The following is a 25,559-nucleotide window of genomic DNA, read 5'->3' as shown; positions in this document are numbered from 1 at the left end:
AAATAAAGTTCCTATTCAAAAGACTGTGCAATGTACCGTAGAATAAGTTAGTTGTAGGCAAATGTTTGTAAAACTTGTATGTATGTGTAGTAGTAATGTGCAATTATTTAATGTAAATTAATGATACTTGAGTATTGAGACTGTAATTTATCGAATAATTTAATTTAGATTTAAGAAAAGACTGGCCTAATTTAAAACATGAATTAAAATGAATTTTATAACATAAACCATTTTCTTATTTATTGACTATATCCCTACGAACCACTTACAATAGGTATCAAATACATACCGCGGGGTGCAGTAGGCGTGGCTTGCGCAAGCGCAGCTCCGCGCGACGCTAACCAATTGACGCAAGGCATTATGTTTCAAATGAAGCACGTGTCAGTATTTAGAAAAGGTTGTTCTCTAAAAGTACTGTTCAAATCATATTGCCATGTTATGTTTTGATGAGATGATTTGTTTTTTGCGGAACTTTGATATATGTACAGTCTTACCGATAGTTTATGTAAATATTATTCGCTGTTTGCAAAAACTATGCCTGTGTGATCTAGAGTGGCGCGACGGTAAAACACAATCGCGACAAAACGACAGATTCATTAAAGAGATTAATGAATTTTTTTATTTATCCCTGTCATTAGAAAAATTTTAATTAATATTCTACGCCGATGACCTCACGGGCGTAATCAAGTTAGAAATAAAACGTCAAAAGATATCTTAAACTACGTGGTATATTGTTCTAAGAGCACTGGCACGACACGATAAGACACGACATGAGACGACACAACACGACACTACACTTTCTGCTTGATGACGTGCGGCAGGTCGTACTTGCCGCGGACACACTTCAGCTTCACACCGGGACAATCCTTCAACCTGGAATGTTACACAAAATATATTGATAACAGCTTCAATTCGTCTTTTGGTGGTCCCGTCATTTAAATTCCTTTGGCAATCTCTAGGGGTACTCAGAAGATGCAGATTCCATCTACCAGTTTTACCAAGATCAGGAAATTAGATTGCCCAGGTAACTTAAGGATATAGATAGGCAGGCCCTCTGTGTGAAACACTAGGGCTTTGCTGCACCCAGTTAAACTGGAAGCCGACACCAACATACTTGGGAAAAGGCTAGGTAAATGATGAGTTTACTTCGTCTTATTTACGTGCTACATATAAAAGATCAAGGATAAATCATCATCATCTCAGCCATAGGACTTCCACTGCTGAACATAGACATCCCCCATTGATTTTCAAAAGAATCGCTTAGAAAAGATGTTGCTCACCTGCCGACCCTGACGAGCACGATGTTGTGTTCCTGCAGGTTGTGCCCTATGCCGGGCACGTAGGCGACCATCTCCTTGCCGTTGGAGAGCCGCACCAGCACACACTTGCGGTTCGCTGAGTTGGGCTTCTTTGGTTTCTTTATCAGGGTTTTTAGTACTACGCCCTGGAATTGACAAGTCCTCATTTAGTAAAAAAAAAAATTGATGATTTGACGACTAGTTTTGTATGAGGCAAAACCGCGTTGCAAGGTGAAACAAGAATGCATAAAAACTTTCATGGAGGTCTGAAGAAGTATGCATGTATTTTATGTCATGTTATAGAGTATTTGTATTTTATCAGCACCTATCGTTATGATGTAAGAAACAGAACTGTTGCTGGGGAATTCCTTAAGCCAATTCTGTAAAAAAGGTTTCGATCTTAGAATTTGTGTCTCTGGAGCTTTAAGCAAATTGCTCGCTTAATTAACAAAATAGATTTCACCGTACCTTAGCAAAAGGGTTTCCGTTAAGAGGATTCCTAGACTTCCTGGTCTTGATGTGAGGGCCAGTTCTGTGCATCTGGTTGAGCGAGGCCATGGCCCTGGTGACCATCCCCACCGGCTGGCATACTGATGCTGCAGCTACTGGTGCCACTGGTGCGGGCGCCGATGGGGGTGCTGGAAATGGCCATGATAAAGAACGTGTTATAGGTTGCTTAACATTTTTGGGAGAACTGATGATTGTCAGCCTCATTTGAATGGCTTTTTTCATATTTATATGACTATCAGATACATAATAAATAACATAGACTACTGCTAATCCTCAGTCTACCTCATTGAAAAGACATGTGCCTTCCCAAAAATAATCTCATGCACAACAGTGCAGTATTGTCAAAATTATCGAAACCATCTTTGCATACCGTTACAAACTCAAAATGCCCAAATTTCACAATAAAAAGCAGGTGCTAAGGGCACATTGTCATACGGGATTAACCTTTCAATGAAGGCTTGGTGCTGAACCACACAACATTACATTGCTGCGCGATATTCAACCTTATCTCATTGACATAAGAGGTTTACAAAAAATCGTTGTAAAGGACCAAAAAGGGCTAAAATAAAACAGTTATTTGGTATTGAGGTAGATTGTGAGGCGTTCCCGTAATACATTGTGTCAATTGTGGGCATTGTGGAGGCTTGCGATCGGATTCGCATGAGGCCGCGATTTGCGTGGCTTCGGCTTGATTGACACGTCAATGTGGCTGGCCAGTTTGTCGCCTTTGTACAGGAAGAGTTTGTGCCCACATGTGGGAAACTTGACATTGTGATGCATGTGAAGTAAACGGTACACCGAATAATAAGGATTACAATGTTTTGAATTTGTATAAACTACTTGTATCCAGCTAGGTAAGCCTTCTTCTAAGCTTGAGATTTTGATTATTACCAAATACATCAAAGAAATATTTAGATAAATCGTTATTGTTGGCCTTGTTGACATACCTAGTTTTCTTGGTAAACCATACTTTATTATTAGGAAAACTGAAGATTCAACTAAGTGGTTTGGAAAAAAAAACATTGCTTTACAGACCAAATTGAAGAAAAACTCTTTACATTAAAATAATATTGTGTTTGTTGATAACCAACTATATATTTTAGAATTCTAAATAGCAATGGTAAAAGAAGCAATTTCAGTGTATAAAAGAGACGAGAAAGGGCTTTATAAGCCAAATCCTTCTACTATTTTACACGCACAAAGGCGAAGTGCGAATTTCTAATTTAAACCACAAACAGGAGTAACATAATCACACATTCTTTGACCACCATTTCTGAATTAATTGTGTTCATTCTGAGAAGCTGAAGGGAGGAAGGATAGAAATTGGTAGTATTTGTTGAGCTTGGAATAACAAACGCAACAGCCACTGACTCCCTGAAGAGTGGTCACGTTTCGGTCAGCATCGGCTGTTATTGTTTGGGATAATCGAGGGATCCCGTGGGACGATGACGAGCAATGACAACCTTGCATCTGCTAATGCAAGCAAATATTGTAAGTTAAGGGATAGGAGGTAGCGGGATTTAGATACTGTTGATGGAAATTTCAAACTGTTGAGTTCGTGCAATATAGGATATATGGACGATGCAATTTCACCATAGTTTGTTACATTATATTGATTTATCATGTTAGGGCAACTAGAAAAGCGCAAGGAAGATTGATACGGTATTGTACGAAGATAAAGATGACTTAACTTCAAATTCTGATTATGGGAAACACAGTTATCTACATCAAAGTATGATTTAATGCCACTAATCACACATCTACCACAATTATCGCATCACTTGGACCACAACAGCAGTCCACACGACAGTACCTGCTCTTTTTGCGGATTATAATCCGCTAATAGTGGGCATTGTCCACAGATGACGGACACACGGACTTAAAACGATTCATTTCTGACAGCATGACTCTTGTTACAAACGCACACGAGAAAAAACCGGGGACAGCAAACACAATGGGCAAGAGTTACCAAACCAGCTTTGTCGTTCTGGGAAACGCTGTAAATCATATTTGTGTAAGAATAACATTAATAACTGGTGATGATAACAATCAGCAAAATGTGCAAGATTCTGGACAGAAAGACATTCTTTGATTAGAAGTGGCATTCATGTGCGTTTGTGTCTAAGATTTGCAAAGGGTTGCAAAAAATTACGTCTTATTTCAGGGAAGTAGCCAGAGGTGCAAGAAGTCGAGGCATTCCTCGGGGACTATCTTAGGTTATACCCCAAGATTCAGAGATACGAGAGACCTGAACCTACATGCAAATTACTATAAAAATACAAATTACCACCCAGAACTATCGAGAATCAATAACTGATTGGTAGGCAAACTAGGAAAATTTTATAAGGATGAGACCATCCTAATAAAATTTTATCAAACATATGAAAGGAACGTATATCGGGAAAAATGTTTTGTTTAGATGTCTCCAAACAGTTTTCGTTTCCTTACCAAAACCAGTTAGAAGCCGTTATCATTACGCAAAAGTAAAATCTGGCTTAAAAAAGATTGCTCGGACAGAGGCAGAGGCACTCTTAAGCTAATCTAAAACCCCGAAGATTAAACATTGTGAAATCTAACACAATTCTATCACAAAACTGATAAATGATAATACAGGGAGAAGCCAGGGTCCCGATCCCAAGCCTTTCGCAATTGTCATTCATCCATTGGACAAAGAAAGCTCAGTCGTAACAAATAACAGGAATTTATCAGTCGCTAATCCCTCGCGACTATTACGCAGCGTCTGTTTGAGCTTCATACAAATTTCATATTTTTCTCAGAAGGATCTGTTATGATTTGCTTCAGTTGCTTATTTGTTGAAATATGAATTTTGGGGAAATTACATGGGCTTATGTCGTATAGGTTCGAATGTTATCTATTTTACAATCAAGCTAACCCATAGTAGCACAAAAATTGCCCTAGGAAACTACTGTAACATCTTCAAAAAGCTTGAATGAGAAACCCGTACGAAAAAAACTGTTGGACCGGAAAATGGTTTAAATTCCAAAAATATCGCAAATAAAGCTATCCCAGCATCATTAGTAATTGTGGATACTTCCGTAGAGATGTCAATAAAACGGCAATGTTTGCTAGAGCGATTCTTAAGTGAGGCGATCGAGGGTAAGGCATTGATTCCCGGACACTTTCTATGAGAAAGTCTCGCAAGGGGAGGTCCCACGTTACGCCTACATCGACCATTGTGGTTATTGTCATTAGAATGATGGGCCAAAGGATTGCAAACTGATGTACAGTTATATTGCAAAGATAATGTTTTGGTTTTTCGTTGATACAAAATGAAACGAAAATAAAATTTTTGTTTCAATAGCTTTGGGCTGTAACTAGCTTAGCTATTCTAGATTTTTAAAAACAACTCGCTTCTCGCATCTACCAAAAATTGGCTTAATCAGTTATTTTAGCCCAGTTAAAATGGTCGTGTTAAAGATGCGATGTACATTTGAGCTTTCTATTAAATACTTTTGCAGTAGATAGTTATTCTCCTTGCTATTCAACAGCAATCTGTCATCGTGACAAAATCAACCAATCGGTACGTCTGAACTGAACAAATTGCGGCTAAAAGGACCATTTAGCATTCTCGTATCTTCATTCAAATCAGCCTTGTGACAATTCGTACAATTTCAGTCAGATTTGAAAGCAATAAAGGCAGATTGCGAGTAAATGGAAACTTCAAGTCACGCAAGTTGGACACAATGGCTCGTGTGAATGGATCGGTCGAATATGCGAGATTACGGGAACGGCCATGTTGCGGTCAGCGCGAGATCTGCCGACTCATGGCACCCCTTCACACTTCTCATGTGAGTAGTTAGCAGAAAAGTACAGTGCGGTTCCAATTTATTTATGAAAGAAACGGGAAAATGTAAAATTTTGGCACATTTACGAATACTTGGCTGTTTAGGTCCGTATCTGACAGCTTTGGATCGTCACAAAACCACTGAAACATTCGTTGTGTCCACTCGGGACCTAAATAAAAAATACCTATCCCGTTTATCAACACAGAAGAGAATAAAAGTTGAAACATAATACCATATCAACATTGCAACTCAAAAGTGTTGCGATTCCACCTCCGCCAAAAACCCGAACACGTAATCACAAACTCAAACACTCAAAAACAAAAGTACAGTTATCTTTTCTCGAAATATGTAACACAATATCTTTTTTGTGAACCGTACTGATCCCCCGGGACATAATCCGTGTCCACGCGGAAGGGTTCTAAATGACAGGCGCGCGACAAACCCTTGCAAATATTATTGTACACCTAGCTACTGCAGAAATATAGCCCTTATAAACAAGGTCCTTAGGTTGAAATTCCCGGTTGCGCAGTCGCAGCTGCAGTTGATGCAGATGTCGATAGTCCGCTATATTTGACAGTTATGTGCAATTTCCTATATACTAGTTTGTGATGTTATCATACGGCTTTGGATTCGGCAAAATATGTCGTAATAATCGGTGGTCCATATCTGTATGGGTTTCGTTTGATAGGAAGGATATTGTCAAAAGAATCAGCTTGTTAGTTAAATATCAAATCCAGAGGTACAGTCTCTATATAAATAAAGCTCTATATAAGAAAAACTCTTTTTAAAAGTTGGTTAAAGACCAAAGGATGATGACGATTTTTGACATTGGTCCACTGCGATAATGTGACATTTTTGTTCTCATCATAGCGCTGTAACTTTGTACATTTGTAACTAATACATATAACTAATAACCAGAATGGTGTTAAAATCTGTGGTTATTTTAAGAATTCAATCTAACAGCAAATACTTTTATAAGTTTCCAATTGTGTGACAGTCTAATCAATAATTGGCTGTGGTGCACATTACTGATTCCTTATTTTCTTCACTTATAGTAATTTTCAATACTTTCTTTTATTGGCAGTTTGCTGAAAAGTTGTCTCAAGTATTTCTAAAACAGATAGTTTTTGGCAATTTTAATATGAATGTGTAATTCTGGGTCAGTGACTTAATTTAATGTCATGAATATTTATTTATTTAATATAAAAACATATGTATAAAATTTTTTTTAAACATTCATTACAAAAAATCAAAAATAGGTGGCCACCAATGTCGGGCAAAGGGTCCTAGGTATGGGTGGTTAGGGCTCTAAAGAAACCAGACTATTACTTCTATTATTCTACTACTGCTTAGATTGTATTAAAAAGATTCATTCTAGCTGACCCCTTTCAAAAGTAGCTTCCTAAGGAGAAGTACGGGCAAGAAACTCCATGGATTAGGTACAAAGCATCAAAATCATTGCTACATATAAGCAGAACAACATACACGATAATTTTATACGCACTCATTAATGTCCCCAGTCCCAATTAGTACTAGACTTGTTGAAATTCCACTTGACTTCAGACTGGCAAAAGTTGTGTTGATAAAAGATAAATTAAAATCATAGCTTTTCCAACTTATAACATATTACTAAATAACTAAATGTTACTATTGATTTAATACTTACTTATATTCTAAAATTGTTATTTTTCTGTAGTAGAAAATTGGCAATATTTATTTTTGTAGGGTTACATTTTTGGTTATGCGGTTGCATGTATTGAGTTAGTGATAATTAAGTAATTTAATTAGTAGAATCTTTGAGTACCTGTCATTTGTTTACATTGTGCCTTGATACCAAGAGAAAGCTGCGCTAAACCTCTTCGCAAGAAATTCATCTAAAAAACAAAAAAATAACATTATTTACATAAGATTTTCATATCTTTCCGGTTATTTCTGTAGAAGTTACCGATGTGAATATTCTTTACCTTTTGCTACAGGTAATAGACAGTCTGTTAGCTACAACTAATTTAACAAAAATATATTCCTAACAAAAAATATAATGATTTTTCTCTATTATAACCTCACTGTTTTCATTTTGACAAATGACAGTCGAAACAAAGAGTTGCTAGCTTTTTTTCATAAACTGGCTGAAAAGAAAAATTATATTTTTTTTTGGGTAAATAGAAAGTTCATTATCATTTCGTTATTGAACATCGATGAAATGATTAAACTGTATTATGATTTCGAAATAATAATATTGTCTTAAATATTTGATTAACTGAACTACCTCACTGTGCCATCTAGTGGCGAATAGATTAACAATGTTTAGGAGGTTTCATATTTCCAGTATACGGCACTAGAGGGCGGATTGGTAAATAATAAATTAAAACCTTTTTCAAGTTTGACAAAAATATTGACACGCAAAGTACCAAAAAAAAAAACCATTGAATTATACCACAACTTGCGATAAAGTTGCATTTTCTATTTTAGACTATGTGTGGTATGCACCTATCTACCTGGAGATATGAAAACCTCTGCTTCAAAATAATAATTGCAATCCATGAACATAGGTATGTACCTTCAAATTATAGAGTGTGTGTGAGATGAGAAGGGGTTTTTGTATATCAATGAGGTATACCTATGATATTGGTTGGTATTTGTTGTAGTAGATTAGATACCTAAATATTTATACAGCTTTTCGTTTTCTTTCACTTGTTATCCATGAAGGCATGAACCAACGTTCCTTTTCAAATTTTCAAAGCCGTCTCAAACAGGATAATTAAATTAAAAAAAACTTTAATTGAGCTACTGCTACCTGCTCACTGCTCACGGAAGAGAACTATTTCCACGTGGCATGCATAACTAGACTTGTTAAATATCAATGAGAGAGTAAAACGCTTGCGATAAAAAAAGGATTAGCAATAAAAGTGTCATGTCGTTTTAAAGCTTTTTATTGGAAGATCGCGCCGTGACAGCCGAATGAATAATACAATAGCCAGCCACTGCCGCTAAGCTTTTATTTCTCATACATTTAGGATTAAATTAAAAACTTCTGTCGTAATCCAGCCAAGTTTTATTGGGCCCGCTTCGCGAATATTTGACTTTTAACACTTATATTGGATTTTTAACATAATCCCGCCAAAAGTGAGTCTAAAGTGATTCCTGTTGGATACCTATAGAGAAAGTTAGAAAGGTTTTTATACGTCGGGTGACCTTTTTAGTAATATTCGTGGAATGAAATGTGCTGACGTTTACTGGACGTAAATGGTTTAACGACGGCTATTGTGCGGGTTTTTGTCGTCGTGTAATGTGGTGGCTGACAGGCGGATCCTTGTGAACGAGCCCAATAACGTCGGCGTGTCGGCGATCTGCCTCATGATTAATACGAGAGATGTGTCACCGCTGTGTTACTTAGGCTTTACTTGCTAGTGACGGAGTAATGGAAATAGGTACGTTAGGTGCTTCGGCAGACTTTAAAATACTAAGTTATTATTCTTTCTTATAATTTTATGTTAAAAAAAAAACCTGATTGAAAATAATTGCATTACCCTTCAGTGCTTTAATATCATGTTGAATATTTCACTATGATACATAATACAAAAACTATATCAGCTTGGTAGGTACTTAATTACTTAATACTTTTTTTGACTAAATAATAATGTTTTATTATGGTTAATACTTTAATAAATAAATAATCAATACAAAAAGTAAACTTAGGTAAACTTAAGCTAATTGAAGATTCAGTCAAGAGAGTGTTCCAGAACTTCGTTCAAGTTATTGTAGTTTGGCTGTCCGTAGGACTCGACTTTGATCTGACAGATGTAAGGTTGACGGAGGTGGCACCAGTAGTCTCGGAGACCAGGGTTCACGCCGTCCATGCCAGCGCAGTGCGGTTCCATGGGGTCATTGCTGCAGAACACAGTTTTATTTTAATATCTATATTAATATTATGAAGAAGTATTTGTAAGTTTTTGTGTAGGGGATATCTTGGAACCGCTGGTCGGATTTCCAAAATTCTTTTACTGACAGATAGCTAGAATGTTCCTGAATGCCATAGGCTATATTTTATCCAGGTACATGCAGTAGTTCTAACGGGACGCGGGTGAAACTGCCTGAAAACGGCTAGTTCGTAATATATTTGAAACAATACTGTTTAAGCGTGATTGTGTAGGTACATAAATGAATGTTTTTCACGGGCTCTAAAAGTCATGTTTCATTGATTTACGATTTTTCAAACAAAGCACTTACAACGCATGTATGTCGCACGTGTCCGTGAATGAGCTATGTATGTCAATGTGCATATTATGTAGATTTTAAACAATTTATGCGGGGCTTAAATTGAAATACATTGTGAAAATAGCTAAGTACCTGAAATTAACGTTATTGCTCGCCCATTTATGAAATCCAGTTGTTTCGATATCCTCATCTAAAAAAAAGAAGGAAAATGATTATAATAAAGAATTTTGAACAGCTTATTATTGGTGCTGAATAATTAAAATGCTACAACAAAGACAAAAACATAATTATGCGCATCATCGGGTGTAAGACTGACTTTAAGTCCTCTCCAATGCCAGGATAGATACATCAATGACTAACTTTCATGCTACGGGCTGGTGATTTCAGCCCGACCCGGGAATCGAACCCGAGACTCTGTGCACAACTGAATTGGGCTATGCTACCAATATGCAAATTAGACATCGCTATATTTAGGTCGTTTTGAAGTTACAGCTTTCCACCAAAGTTGAAGTCCTCACCATCAACATTGGTCCAGACGTTATAGTCCTCGATGTTGGAGATGCCGAGCCAGACCAGCAGCTTGTACCTGGTACCCGTTATCTGAGGGTAGTACATGCCTTTTACTAGCCGCTGCAGGAAATGGAACTCGTCCTGAAACCAGATGGTAACGTCAGATATTGTTACCGCGGCCCTAGTACATTAAAGGTCTACGAAGGAACATGATGGGTTTTAGTCAGTAAAAGTGTGACACTCCCTCACTGCTAACCCACAGCTGGAGGAGTCATTCTGTTAGTCATCTGCCTTGGTAGCGCCCGCATGCTAAGAGAACTACTTCCGTGGGATTTAAAAGCCTCATTGATAAATGTGCTGTATAACATTGAAAGATTTTTTCGGAGATTAGTATGTTCGTATTTTATAGTTTTATGAAATGAGTTTAGGATATGGTCATTTGCATATAAGAATCCAATAAGAAAACTACTTTGTTCAGAACAACTGAGGTTGTTCAGGAGAACATTTGGAACGCCTATCAAAGTCTTTACCGTCTTAAAAGTAATAGCGAATTCTATGTTATTCCACTAAGCATAAAGCATACTTTGTTCTCATTTCTTCTAAAGAAAAGAACAAATCAATCTAGACTTTTTGCCACCCAAAAATACAATAACGGCACATTAAAAAGTAAAGAGCGTATCTTGAACCGTGTTCGCGTCACCCGCGGCCCGGTTACCGTCACCCGGCATTGTACAAGTTATTTCTGTAAACTCCCGCAAACTTGGATTGCTTCTCGTTCAGCCTGTCACTTAACTTTTTCTTGCTAACACTCGAGTTGTTCACTTTGGATGTGTTCGGTTTGTAGGCTGGGCACGGATTTAGGGGGATCCGTAAATCCGGACTTTGAACTTAAATTGATGGTTTAGATTCCGTTTGAAACGCAATGTTTTGTTTTGGAGAGAAAGATCTTTAAGATTGAATGAGAACAACGAATATTCGTTTTGCGGTTACTCTGCCTATGTACACAAGTATTGGAGTTAATGAAGTATCTAGTAGATTGGGTTACCAAACCGTGAGTTTCAAGACCACAGAGCTATCAGCTCTAAATTAAGTGGTTAAAATATTAGGGCCTTACTACAAAAACTTTAAACCCTGTTTTACACTTGTCTAATAAAATTTTGCCTGCAAAATGAACCATATGTCAAAGTTTTTGTGGTAAGACGGTAATTACCGTCTTACCACAAAAACTTTTAAACGTCAGTTTATGCCTTGTCTAAAAAAACGTCAAATTATGACGTTGACATATGGTTCATTTTGCAGCCAAAATTTTATTAGACAAGTGTAAAACAGGGTTTAAAGTTTTTGTAGTAAGGCCCTTAAAGTCTAAACTTTAGCCATAGCAGCTGCATCACCCTTGGCACCGAAAGGTACCAGGTTCCCATAGCCTTGTAGGAGATACATACCTGAGACTTGGGCACGGCGAGAGAAGCCCCATGAGTCTCGCAGTCCATTTTAGCGCGGTTCCACGTCTGTGCATGGTACACCACCCTGTACGCTTTGCCGACCTCTCTATTCACTATATAGCCTGCAAATTAATGTTAAGTATATATTTCTATTTAACTTAAGATTCCAAGAAAACTAAGTGTAATTATATATTTCCTTATCACTATTTTTTACACAATTTCTTATTAGATGCCACCATGATGGCATCCAATAAGAATGTGTGTGTCAAGTACCTACATATTAATCTTCATTTAGGTAAACTAACGCTAAAACTATAAAGAACGTAATATTTATTTTTAACTTTGTAATTCAAGAAAACTAACTGAATGTAATTATGTAATTATCAGCAATTTTAGTTCCACGATGGTCTCTAAAAAGATTATGTGTGTCAAGTAGACATAAATCTTGATTTGCGTTAACTAATCGGACTGGTTCGGCTCATAATAATTAGTGGTAAGTAGTTCTTACCATGAGGAACGCTGGTGTGAACTACGTTGGCTGCTTCGGCCGCCACCAACACCGCCAGAAACAGGAGCAAACTGTCAAATAAAAACATTGTACCATAACACCTAAAAGTAGCAATCGTAGTTCATATTAAAGTAGTTTTGTTACTCAGGGATAGTATAGGTAGGTACGTAACTTCCCAACAGTAAAATATTTTTTCAAATCGGTTCAATCATTTCGGAGACTTAAGGCCAAATACCTAATTCTCTTTATAATATAACTTTAGACTTTATAAACTCGCAAAATACCGTTCTTACTAATAATACTGTAGTGAAATGAGAATAAAGGGAGTGACAAAAGTGGGCTTTTCCTGAATGCGTCAACAAAATGATGTGTAATTCCACACATAATAATAACTGTTTTGTTTTTATGTAAAACAGTTTCATTTTAATTTAAGTTGCATTGTTAAGTGCGGTGTGCGATTCTAATGGGCAATCATAAATGTAAAATAATATAACAACAAAATGTTACGCTATTAGCGCACCTTAATGACTAAAGAAGTAAATAAAAGATTTTATTATGAAATATACATACAATATATTTATAATTTGGAAGGACACTTGAAAATCTAAGCAAATAAAATTCGATAGCTAAGTTAATCACCTTTACACTCATTACCAAGTAAAAAGTCTATAAAAGAACTTACCTCATTTTATTTCTCTCCTGGATTAACTGGACGTCTGGTCTGACCTGCGGCGGTTCGCCTGCCAAACTTGAATGCTATAGATATTTCTAATGCACCGTACTTATACCTGATTTATACCTATTGTGCTATACTCTCTTCCGGGTGAATACCGTTTTTATTTATTATTTACTTTTAATCTATGGTATGTTTATGTTCTATTGATGTGCACAACTCTTGTGTTCTGAATAGATACTGCTTTATCGTACAACAACCGCCCTATTTATAGATAATGGGTGCAAAAAAGGCCAAGTTCACGAAGATCTAGCGTGATGCATGTTTTACGTATTTCGTAGACATTTGCTGATAATATGTATGTATTGAGTTATTCTGACATAACTATTTAATATCGTAGACAGTTATGTTTACATTAACAGGTTATATCCCCGCCCGAAGCAATAATTAATATTAAATATTGTAGGGTTTTACTAACTCCCTATTAAGTTACAGCTATTTCTAGGAAAAACGCCGTAACCACAGAACATGCCACAAGTTCTTATGTTTCCTTATCCTATAATACTAAACAGAGTACCTACATAAATGTTGAAAGAGAATATTGTTATAAACACCACATATTTACAATTCTTTAAAAAATACAATAGCATAAATACGTAATACAATAGTACAGTACTTCTGACTATCACAGTGACCTATTTGTTCGCCCTTCGATTCCCGTTCAGCGCAATAGAACTTAATCGCCCGTTTAAGTCGCGCGGAAAAACTTAAGAGCTTCTGAACGAATCGAGAGGGATAAAGTACCTCATGCCGATTGTTTTTTGTTTTCAGGAGGTAATGCCTCAAGAGGTTTTCCTCAAGGAGGTGTGTTAGGGGAAGCTTCCGTTCTTATAGATTCTGATGGGCTGTTTTTGGGCAATTTGAAGTGTGGTAATGATAATGTAGGCGGGGGAATAATGACTTAGGAATAGTGACCGAATTGTAGCGTAAATAGGTTTCATTAGACTGTTTATCAATGTATATTTAGTCATAGCATTTTCTCAAAAAATGTGTATGCAGATAGCAAGATTCAATGTGTTGGACGTAACAATTTAAAGCGTCTCCATAGCTTTCAAATAGGACAAACCAGTAAGAACTTGTAAGATTGCCATGCAATATAATGTTTTAGAAATATCTCAATCTTATCGCAAGTGATCTAAAAGTAGGCATATTGGAAAATCCATTTCCTTCCATCTGATTTCCATGCATCCATCTACTGCCATTCACGAGATGATCCCGTGTCTGAGTCACGTCGTCATCTCGTCTGGCAGCCTCCGACCAGATATAAGTAGATGTCTGCAGATAACAGTACTTACATTATTATAGTAAGTACGATAGACTACTATCAGTTGATCGGTAATCGGACGTACAGCTGAGTGCTTGGTAACTATTGATTTTGAGCGATTATGGCAACTTTGTAGATAACATTTTTATGTCAAGTCAGTTAAATATACCTTTCTAGGTAGGTACCTATATTCGTCAAGTTAAGAAGTTACCTACCTAAGTAGGTAGTAAGTTAAGTATGTAGTTACATAGTTACCTAGAAAGGTATATTTCACTAACTTGACTAACATAATAGATCATTTACTGTTTATTACCACGATACATGTCATGCCAATCAGCACATATTTGATTGAAAAAATGTTGGCTGATACCTACTTCAGACCTATCGCTGTTTACTTTAAAATATAGAAATATTTTAAACTAGATAAAGCCGTTTTTAACGTTAGCAAATTAATTAGCTGACCTGTGATATATTTTGAGTGTGTTTGTACATAGTGTCAAATGTATGTATTTATTGGGTTCTAAATAAAAGTTATTGGTGGTGAAATTTATGACACAGCGATGAGCAAGCATTGAGATATTGAGTATATCAATCCAGTTTAAAATAAAGAAATATTTCTACGGTTTCTACGGGAACTAGCATATAATTTTCCCCAATAAGTGGGCTATCTAATACTGGAATATTTTTTAATTATCCTGGGATAAGCGCGTTCAAGGTAACAAACTAACTTCAGCTTACTAGTAGTAAGTGTAATTATTATCTAATACATTTGATGAAAATAAAGAATTTTCATTGATATCATAACGATAAAATCAAATGTTTTTAAATGTTTAAGCAGTGTTGAGAATCTGATTATTTTCTGAGTATCAGCAGGTGCTGTATGTATTCTTAATGCTCAATAACATCTCGGGCCAATGGGCGAGTACCCGAGCGTCGCGCGCCGTGCCAACTCCGACCATGATTATAACCATTCGTATGCATTTTTATTCAATTTGCTATCACCATTTAGAAGGAAGATATTATAGAAAACTTTATGCAATTTCATTAGATATAAAATTCAGTTTTCAATAATATTGGGTAGGTCGTAGTTGGACGCGATAGTTGAGTGCTGTTATGATTTTTTGTGTTTAATGTCTTTTTCAGTAGCTGTCCAAATTCTACTACACTAATAACGGGCAACTTGGTAATGTTACTTTTATTACCTATATGTTTTTTTTATTAGCTTAAATATATTGTCTCTCTGCTGCAAAGGTCTCTACCAAAGTCATTTTCTTTTTATTTTGAACGATTCGTGCTGCATTCAGTCAGCAAGGAAAATGTTCCGTGGTCTACCCCCAGGCCGTCTTCCATCTTCAGGAATCCTTTGAGTGATCTTGACCCATTTAACCAACTGCATTGGGCATACCACGACCCTCCCAATCCCACTTCAACTTTGCAGATTTATTGCCCACATTCGCTATGCTAGTTTTATATTTTATTTAACGAAACAATAGATCATTAACTGTTTATTGCCACGAATTATTAATATAATTACACGTCTAGGTAATTATTACTTGTTTGATTGAAAAAAACCTACTACCGTACCTACTTCATACCTATCTCTGTTTACTTTAAACTCGGTTTCACTATCGAGGGTCAAGTACTCCGCGAGTACACAGTTGTAAACTTTGATTACGAAATGTCATTTTGTTTACAAAATACCTCTGTCAATGGCCGATAAACCACATATTGCCTTTGATCAGCATTTGAAGTTAGGCTTTTAATCAGACAATCTGACATAGGTCGTCTTATTTATATATTTATTATAATTCATTAATATTAGACTAATATTAGAATAGTTCTCATAAATATAAATAAATAAACATTTTTGGTAAATATCGCACAAAATATAACACATGTTTAACATAAACGTGTTCTATACCTAACTCAATATCTCAATGCTCGCTCACCGCTGTGTCACACATTTCACCAACAATAACTTGTATTTAGAACTCAATAAATACATTTGACACTATCTACAAATACACTCAAAATATATCACAGGTCAGCTAATTAATTTGCTAACGGTACACAAAGTTCGCGAACTTGGCCTGCCCACAATTATTTAGTAAAAATATATTATTCATTCCCACGTTTTATCTCGACACTTCGTTGAATTGAAACAAATTTGAATACACATTTTTAATTTACACAAAAAAAGAGAGAAAATTTTAATACAAAAATGTTTTCGGCCCAGATTTGGAAGAAGAATTTTAAGTGATTTAAGAGGTGTTATGAATTGATTATTATATTAATTGATTGGTCTGAACCTGGCTTTTGACCGTGACTATTATTTATTAGTAACGTTAGTGAACTGTGGAATATGTTGACACTTATAACCGTACAAGTTAACTGAGCGGTACGGCTATGGTGAAAGTTTGGCACGCTGCCTTAATGCGCCTTAGACGCTATTGTTTGACCACCAAGTACATCGACATCTGAATTATGTACATAGTCAATTGTTTTCCGAAAGAAATTTCTTTTATTTTGCTTGTATTATTTTTATCGAAATCATTCGAGTAATGCAAAAGAGTTTATCGTTTTAGAATACAATACAAGTCAATAGGATGGTTATAAACTTATTAATGAGTAGAGATTTTGCGATATTGCAATTTATTTTAAAAAGAAACGATGTACTTTAGTATCTTATTCCTACGTGTCACCATGACAAAAAACAGGCTTTCTAATTAACCAAATTAGCATTTCAAAGCGTTGTAGGTACAAAGCCTCAATAATATAATTTTTGCACGAGTTGGAAATCAAGCAGGACGCGGAAGCGGAAACCGCAAGTCACAACGATATTGCAATACGCAAATGTGTCCTTTCAATACAAATTATGTGGTTTTTGATGACAGCCTGGTTGTCCCCATTGAGAGGCTACTGCAACCACCAGAATATTAAAAACAATATTATATGTAAAAACCCTGTTGACACAAAAATCGATTGTCATGTTAAAGGAAATTAAGGTACTTAACCATTGGATTTCGTCTGCGAGGGAACTGCCTACTTCCCCAACGAAATAAAACGTAGCCTATCCCAACTTCCAGGGGCACCTATCTTAATGTCACCTCTGCAGTTTGCAGAGTTCATTAGAATGAGGTAGTCAAGCCATAAATATTAGTCTATTATTATAGTATTATTTAAAAATACTAGAGTCGCGGTATTCAGCGTAAAGGAACAATAACAAGAGTTGAATACAGTCAGAAATTGTCTATCTCTTTTTAATGCAAGAAAATACTTCCCATTTAAATAACAAGGCAGCCATTCAATAAACAATCAAATAAGGAATTCTTGAGTCAACAACAAAGAGCCTGAAGTGGCATCATCAATAAAATTAAAGGAATATCTGTCGGAACACATCTGGCGTACACACGCTCCAGATAAAACGAACAAAATAAAACATTGCTACAATTTGTTACAATTACTTGCCATCACACAGGACATGACAGAACTTCTGCTTGATACAGTTCTCGGCAAATAAGTTTGTTTTTCTTAAATTGTTTTATATTTCTAATTATATGACTAGTGTGAAGTCATTAATAGATAACTTTGAACTATCAAAACTACTGAACGGAATAAATAATTGTTTATTGACAAGACTTTTGACATTGGATTCTATGTCTTTGTAAGTTAGTATAGGTATAGTATAGTTAGGCTTTCTTGACGTTTCAAGTCAAGCTAACTTTCAGCTGGTTTACTTACAATTGACGTATTAAAAAATACTCTGGAAACTCTGGAACTTTGAGGAATCATCCAAATTAGGTACTTTATCAAGTTTCACATAGTAGCATCTAACTGGATCTTTTGTACCTGTTTCTGCATTGACGCTGTTGATACAGGTAGACTGCGGGCCATTGCGGTGCACCCGTGAGCTTCACGAGCCAAATATTTGGAAACGTCATAATTTTATTACTACACATCCCTGCACATGAATTCAGCTAAAAATTGCGAACATTTTGACGTTCCTTTTAATGCGATTCTTTTGTTTTTAGTTTGGTAATTCAGTTAATTTGTTTCCCCGTCGGAATGGTTGCTACGTTTCAGGGGCGTAGCTGCTAATTAAGTATTCGTTTGTTAACGTTTTATGCGCATTTTTCTTCCTATACCCAGGGTAATTAGAGACCAGTGATAGATTATGTGCCGGGTAGCTTTATTTTCATAGTTTGTGCTGTTTGGTGTATGCTGCTAAGATTAATTGTTCAGGCGTCTTAAGTTAATCATAGCATAAGTCAGATAACTACTATGTCACTTTAAGAACTACAAGAAAAAGGTATAAAATGGACCACTACTGGTAACTACAAACTGTAACCTTTACCGATCGCTACGAGATGAACGCTATCGACTAGGAATTTCATTATATCCTAGATATTACAATATAAATACCAGCATGGATAAGTCCACCCCATCGATATTATAATCCTTCAGGCGTCTGTAACAACATGCGCGGGATGAGACGAGGGTCGGCGAGCGATCTCCGGCGAGCTCGCAAACAATCTCACAAATAACCAGGGCATAAATAACGACACGCTTTTAATAAATAATTTAATAAACGATTAATGGGTTATCACTATTATATATATGCCTATATTAATCTGCTACCCAAATATATGAAACCCATGCCCTGCGCCTTGACCTCCGAAAAACAGTCCCGTACCATAACCCCCGTAGAACGTCCTAAACCTGTTCACTTCTTCATGGTCATTATCATCCTTCTTCTCCATCACAGTATAGTGTTCCACCTTCTGTTCCAGCTTATGTACATTCTTCTGTAAGGGTATCACTGACAGATCCTGTACCGGTACCAAGTTTTGATGAAGTGGTACTAAGATTGGTATGACGGACGCCGAAGTGGGGTGCGTGATATTTGTCCCACTATGTGACACAGTCTGCGAGATGATCGGTATCTTAACGTTGTCATGCGTGATGATATGCTTGACATTCGTGTGAACTGCGCTGTGGTGTACGTTAGACTGTGGCGGCCCGTGATGGAATGGTATAATGTGGAATTTTGGAATTAAGATCTGTTGAATCGGTATTGAAATGATGTTGGGGCTTTTCTTCTCTCTGGTTGGTGGGTGGATGACCATGTGAGGTATCGGAAGGGTTTCTTGATGCTGTGGGAGTACCATGGGTATCCCCTGGCCGGGTTTCAGTTCCCTGAACTGTCGCAGAGGACTGTTGATCGCTCGGTGGAACTGAGCGAGTACTAGCAGCAGAGTGAGTTTCATCACCATCTGGAAAAGAAGAGATGTTAAAAGTTAGTAATTTATTTTGTGAAATAATATGAGAATTACAACAAGGTCACACAAATTCTAAAGCTAAGCTTAAAGTATCCTTTTGTAACAAAAGTCAGTCATTTTAGAACAATGTAACGGTTAAACGGTTTCGCCCAAATTAATGAACGAGTGAATGAATGAGACTCGAACCGAAGTTGAAATCTTCGAACAAAAGGTATTTGATTGTCCATTTCGGTTCTCGGAAGTCGATTATAAGAATTCCTCATGTCTATTTCAACTTTCAAATTACTTAATTGTTTCGTCGATTTTGTAAAATACATTATTATGTTTCTACGTCCTACAATTCATTTACAATAACAGAAAATATAAATGATTGAAACATAGCGCCTACTCAAATAATGTGAGCATATTTTCACGCGAACGTATTTTTAATAAAGTGGATTTTATCGCAGGCGTTTGTCCAAATATTGAAAATGTTTTCATATTCTAAATTAATTGCCTTTGTGTTTGTAATCGCCTATATTTTGTGGATATATGTATTTGGGGGATCAGATAAAACTGCTTATGGCATCTATAGATAACTGAAAAAAATCTAAGATAGGTAGTGAGACATCAATATGAAAATTGGTATGGCACACGAATAAAGCTGAAATTAAACACGGCAAAGGTGACGTGTAAACTCGGGCTGAAAATTCCGTGCAGCGATAACTGACCGCCTCGCCGCGGTTTCAGATGGGGCTTTCAATAACCGCTGTCAATGTGCGCTAATGAGCCAGCCACCGACACTTGTACGCGTTGTATTCATTCTTGTACCAACGGGAAACCAAAGGGATTGAAACGTGAAAAATGTGATGCATTTAAAGTAGGTATGAGTTGTGATGGTTGGATGCTAATAAGTAAGAAATGTCAAAAAAGATGGGATGAATCTTTGATTAGAGGTTGCTTGATAGGCTAATAATTAAGACGACCACATAAACAGATTTAACCTTAAACGAACTAAATACGAATTTAATGATTAACTTAAAGCTTTATACACCAAAATCCACCGCAGACGAGACGTTCCTAATCACTCAAAGGAGATCAAACCCGAATCGAACTCTGCCATTAATTCGGGAGTTGCAAGGGATTACCGACGATGCTTTTTTTTGTACTAAAAGAGGTTTAAAATGGGAACTTTTTCCAATAGCTACGGAGTTGGGAACTAATTAGTGAACAGGGCTGTCGATCGGTGCACAAAGGGTAGATTATCTTGTTCATCATTATATGTACAAGGATGAAGTACCATTTGTTGCTGCTAATTAAAAATGCGTTTTTTGCGTAGAAGAGAAAATTATATTATTATGAAGCTTAAAAAAAAGAAAATAATAATAGCTTTATGAATATAATAACAGCTTATTAATTAACAGTACATAGAAGGAAAGATGACAGATAGAAGTCTGAGACAATTAGGGGCAGCAGTTCTGGTAGACATACTTTGCCACTTCCAAAGTTCTCACAACTTACTCCCGTTTACATTGGCAACTTGTAGTAAGTACCAGTACACTAGTAGTGGTATTCCCAGATCAGCTGACGAGCCGACTGCTCAGAGTTGGACTTCATTAGCAGCGCGTGGCCATGACTCTGTATTACGCAGACCCACTGAGGAATGTAGCGGATTAACGTCGGAAATGACTACATTATGACATGTTGGATATTATACGAGATGTCTTGGTGTTAGTATTCATATTATGATGAATATTTAGGATAGAGGATTGTTTCCATGAAAAGTTGAACTCGTCGTCTAAATACCCTATGTCTTTTAAAATGGAAGATAAGTCAAAACAGAAAGAGGTTGCTATTTTGGAGTGAGGGGAATATAGCTACCAGTGTAAGTTTGTATGATTTTCAGGATTCCAATCCATGCGTATATAATAAAGCTTAAGAGGTTGTTTTTTTGACAGCGTTAAGTCAGGAACTACATACTGGTCTGATTTGAATCCTTCAGTACCTATAAGTTAGCAGGGCTAGGCTGCTTATTTGACGTGAGCAAAACCGCAGAATAAGCATACATACATATTGATCCCAACAAAACTCTTTTAAAATTCGTGTGAGTCACTTAAAGAATTTCTAAAACTAAGATGACTTCTATGATTTATGTGTGGTAAAAATAAACATGTTTAATGAAATATTTGACACTAAATTCTAAACCGGAACACAAGATTATTTTTGATCAAAACCAGTCTTAATGACGGAACAACAGTGTTTGAATGAATGATATTAATTATTTATAGAGTTAGTGTGCAATGAGACACGACCTCTTCCGTGATAACGGAAATCGTTCATCAAGTCGATTTTGACTAATTTTGATGTTTTTTGGTTTTTGTTAAAAAGTGTTAGTGTTGGCAGCTAATTATTTATTTTATTAGGTACAATCCTAATATTATAAATGCAACAGTGATAGTGATTGTTTACACTTTTGTAGAGATAGGAAGTATCAACAAGGGGGTCAGTTTTACGTGGCGTCACGGATGAAATCTAATAAAATATAGTTGTGCATACGAAGTCAAGTATCATCTGTTTTTCGTAAGCTAAAACGAATGGTCTACTTAGAGATATTTGGTCCGAAGGCCGAATGAAAAGACTGGATGGTCTGGAAATGGACGTAGATAATTTTTGTCTGGTGAGTAGCAAATGATCAAATGTATCTTATGTAAAACAAAGATATCTAAATCTTTTCTTAGAACATACGCAGTATACATAACTCGGTAAATCATGCAAAAAGTTAATCGATTTTAAATAACAAAAACAAAAACACCAGACCACCAGGAATTTGAAGAAAATACTAAGCACTGAAAACTATTGAACCGAGACAAATTAGCGTAAAGTCCAGTATAAACCAAAAATAACGCGAATAAAACCAGAGCAAAAGGTAGTATACCTACAGTGATTTTGAGTTACACAGCGTTGTCAGGTTCGCTATAAAATGGGGTATATTGTAATACATTTCAAAAAAACTCGCTGACTTACTAATTGATATGGATGTTGGAAAGTTGCGCGGCCTCAGCTTACTCTGATATCTCGCTGTTGACCTTTACCAAATAACGATTATCACAACGTCATAATAATAATATGAACCTAGCTAGGAGCTAGATCGATCATATGGTTAAGCACCGGTTGGCGTGGTTGGTCTGTGGATGGGTGACCATCTATGTCATAAGAAGTTCCTCTGTTTCGGAAGGTACGTTAGGTCTCGGCTGTCGTTGGAACCTTTGGCGGATGTTAAGGGTAGTCTGAAGCCAGAGAGACTGATAACCAGTCTTACTTCTTTGATCGGGTTTGCCCGGGTAACTTGGAGGAGGTTAGATGGAAAATCTCTCCATGCAAGATACTGGGCCTAGCTGCATTTGTTTATGCTGGAAGTCGACCCCAACATAGTTGGAAAATAGCTAGGCTCATCCTATACATTATCGCAGTTAGCGGATAATATGGTGAGCTAACCAGGTATGACCTAATTAGCGATAAAGCTCTGCATGCCAGCTTTTGTCAATGTGGGATAAAGTGCTCAAGTTGATTTGAATTTTATGGTCAGAAGATTATGGTCTATTTTGGGATATTGGTAACAAAGCTGTGGAAGTTGAATTGATATCAGTTTTAGCAGGTAGTGTTGTTCCAGTGGAGTATTAGTCTTCGGTTCATACAACACGATGTGATTATAGTTTGGTCATTCCGATGATTATATTCAACATTGATTGGTAATGAGTATGAATGTAGTCTGATCAATTGCTCGTTATTCTTCTTCTTAATATCTGCGATTGGGTGACTTTCCTTCGTCGATGTTATATTCTAATGTTATAATATGATTTCAAGTTTGTGTTCATCTAGATATTACTATTTATCAAAATAAGTGAAATCACTTTCAACTAAAACTTTAATTGTTCCACTTTTACTTCGTAGATTAATATTTACATTTTAATTGAGTCACATTAACACTGGATATTAATCCTTATTTAAAACAAAAATATACGATCGCATCAATTCCGACGTGAGTTCAAATGACTTATTTGTATAAACAAATAATTAAGTGATAAATATTAATTGCCATAAATATTTAAATTATCGTCTTTTTAGAAAGTTAATTTCAGTGGATTAAATAAAGGCTTCAAAACATTTTCTATGTTTCCAGAAAGCTTCAGCAACTAATGTTCCTATACTTATAGACTGGATCTCTTTCAAGATTCACGTGCGTTCAAGCAAACATACAAGCAAACAAACTCTTCAGCTAATTGCTATAGATAGCGTTACACGATCGATCACCGCGGTTTTGGCATTGAATGTGCGCTGTACAGCTGATAATATTTGCATAATATCAATATTACGATCAAACAACAGGTTTGGGCTCCGATCTGATCCAATTGGGTGACACTGACACGAGGACGGCCCATAGACTAGGTACGTACAGCGCAGATACGACTATCTGTTGTGGGATTAGATAAGTGTGACTCATACTTATTATACCTTTTTGATTTTTTTGTGTTTGTTGGACTGTTCTTATATGTTGTGCTCAGATTCTAATCTTTCTAATTTTTTTGTGAGCTTTTGACATGTTAATCCACAACCTTGTTACCTAAATCATATTTTATCAAGCAAAGTAACCACGCCTACTCACTGACTAGCATACATATGTATTACAACTGAATAAAAAAAAGTGGCCTAGTGGGTAAAGAACCAACCTCTCAAGTGTGAACTCGCGGGTTCGATTCCAGGTCAGGCAAGTACCAATGCAACTTTTCTAAGTTTGTATGTACTTTCTAAGTATACATATCTTAGACACCAATTACTGTGTTTCAATTGGCACGTTAAACTGTAGGTCCCGGTTGACATTGAATATCCTTGGCAGTCGTTACGGGTAGTCAGAAGCCACTAAGCCTGACACCAGTCTAATCAAGGGGTATCGGGTTGCCCGGGTAACTGGGTTGAGGAGATCAGATAGGCAGTCGCTTCTTGTAAAGCACTGGTACTCAGCTGAATCCGGTTAGACTGGAAGCCGACCCCAACATAGTTGGGAAAAAGGCTCGGAGGATGATGATGACGGCGTATTAGCTAAAGAAATTATACCTATAAACCTGTACTCAAGTCACGTTTTTGAAATACGGAGTGTCGCATCTACACATGCGTTATCAGCTTGCACGCTCGACATATCGCACGAGGCGATTAATTGCCGCTTGTTGTGCGCCCGCCGTTTACTCGTTTACGTAAGGTGTGGACTTGGGGGAGTTACTGCGTTTTTGTTCTGAGGTGTATTTGTAGATGATGTTAGGTGGTCAGTTAGATGTTAAAAACAAAAGTGATAAGCGTCATTGTCGATGAAAGAGGATTATAGAACTTCAATTCATAGAGATTTTTGGGTGATACGTTTATTTAACTAAGTAGGTGATCTGTACGATTATTACATTATTACCAAAAAATATAACTTATTAAAAATATACTTAAATACCAATATATTCTGATGTGATCAATACCTTTGCAGATATCGGTCGATTTAACGAAGCTGAAGAGTTATTTAGTTTGAAATATAGATTTGCTTCCATTAATATATAAAAAAGTTATTTAGATAGGTACTACAGATCTCATTAGAAAAATATTTAGGTAGGCGTTAAACAGGCAACTATTTTATTGAGGAAGGATTTAGACAACTTTCAGATACGTGTACGTACTAGTTCTATAAGTTGTGGGTGAAACCACAGACATAAGATAGTATTAGTTAGATCGATCTCAAAATCGTACACAAGATTTGTATTAACAAACATTGGAAACTTAATCTTCTACTCCAAAACACTAAACCAGCGATATTTATCGAAGTGTATACATATTTCACGAGTATAACTTTCCCTTGATTAAGTTTATCTAATTCGGAGCCCGGAATCAAGTTAAATATACATTACATTCAATCAAGGAGTTTGATCGAAACCAACTTCAGATTAATTTCAGTTTCCAGTTTAAGTTACGGTTTTTAATTAT

The 25,559-nt window shown here is 36.4% G+C and overlaps 2 protein-coding genes across 2 annotated transcripts; both read right to left on the bottom strand.

The window, feature by feature from the left end:
• Positions 1-710: 710 nt before the first annotated feature.
• On the bottom strand, positions 711-7,719 carry LOC110382997 (small ribosomal subunit protein uS12m). The gene is made up of 5 exons (XM_049844228.2): positions 7,579-7,719; positions 7,419-7,488; positions 1,767-1,936; positions 1,281-1,444; positions 711-873 (listed from the first exon to the last, which is right to left on the bottom strand). The coding sequence occupies exons 2-5, from the start codon at positions 7,486-7,488 to the stop codon at positions 792-794; spliced, it is 486 nt and encodes a 161-aa protein (XP_049700185.2). The 5' UTR covers positions 7,579-7,719; the 3' UTR covers positions 711-791.
• A 1,410-nt stretch (positions 7,720-9,129) lies between these two features.
• Positions 9,130-13,214, bottom strand: LOC110383589 (CD209 antigen-like protein 2). The gene is made up of 6 exons (XM_021344387.3): positions 12,972-13,214; positions 12,290-12,360; positions 11,782-11,903; positions 10,348-10,480; positions 9,962-10,019; positions 9,130-9,502 (listed from the first exon to the last, which is right to left on the bottom strand). The coding sequence occupies exons 1-6, from the start codon at positions 12,974-12,976 to the stop codon at positions 9,334-9,336; spliced, it is 558 nt and encodes a 185-aa protein (XP_021200062.3). The 5' UTR covers positions 12,977-13,214; the 3' UTR covers positions 9,130-9,333.
• Positions 13,215-25,559: the final 12,345 nt, after the last annotated feature.

Source organism: Helicoverpa armigera, chromosome 16, assembly GCF_030705265.1.
Source record: "Helicoverpa armigera isolate CAAS_96S chromosome 16, ASM3070526v1, whole genome shotgun sequence".
In the NCBI taxonomy this organism is placed as follows: domain Eukaryota; kingdom Metazoa; phylum Arthropoda; class Insecta; order Lepidoptera; family Noctuidae; genus Helicoverpa; species Helicoverpa armigera.
The sequence above is the reverse complement of the archived record's forward strand: the minus strand, read 5'-3'. Positions and strand labels throughout refer to the sequence as shown.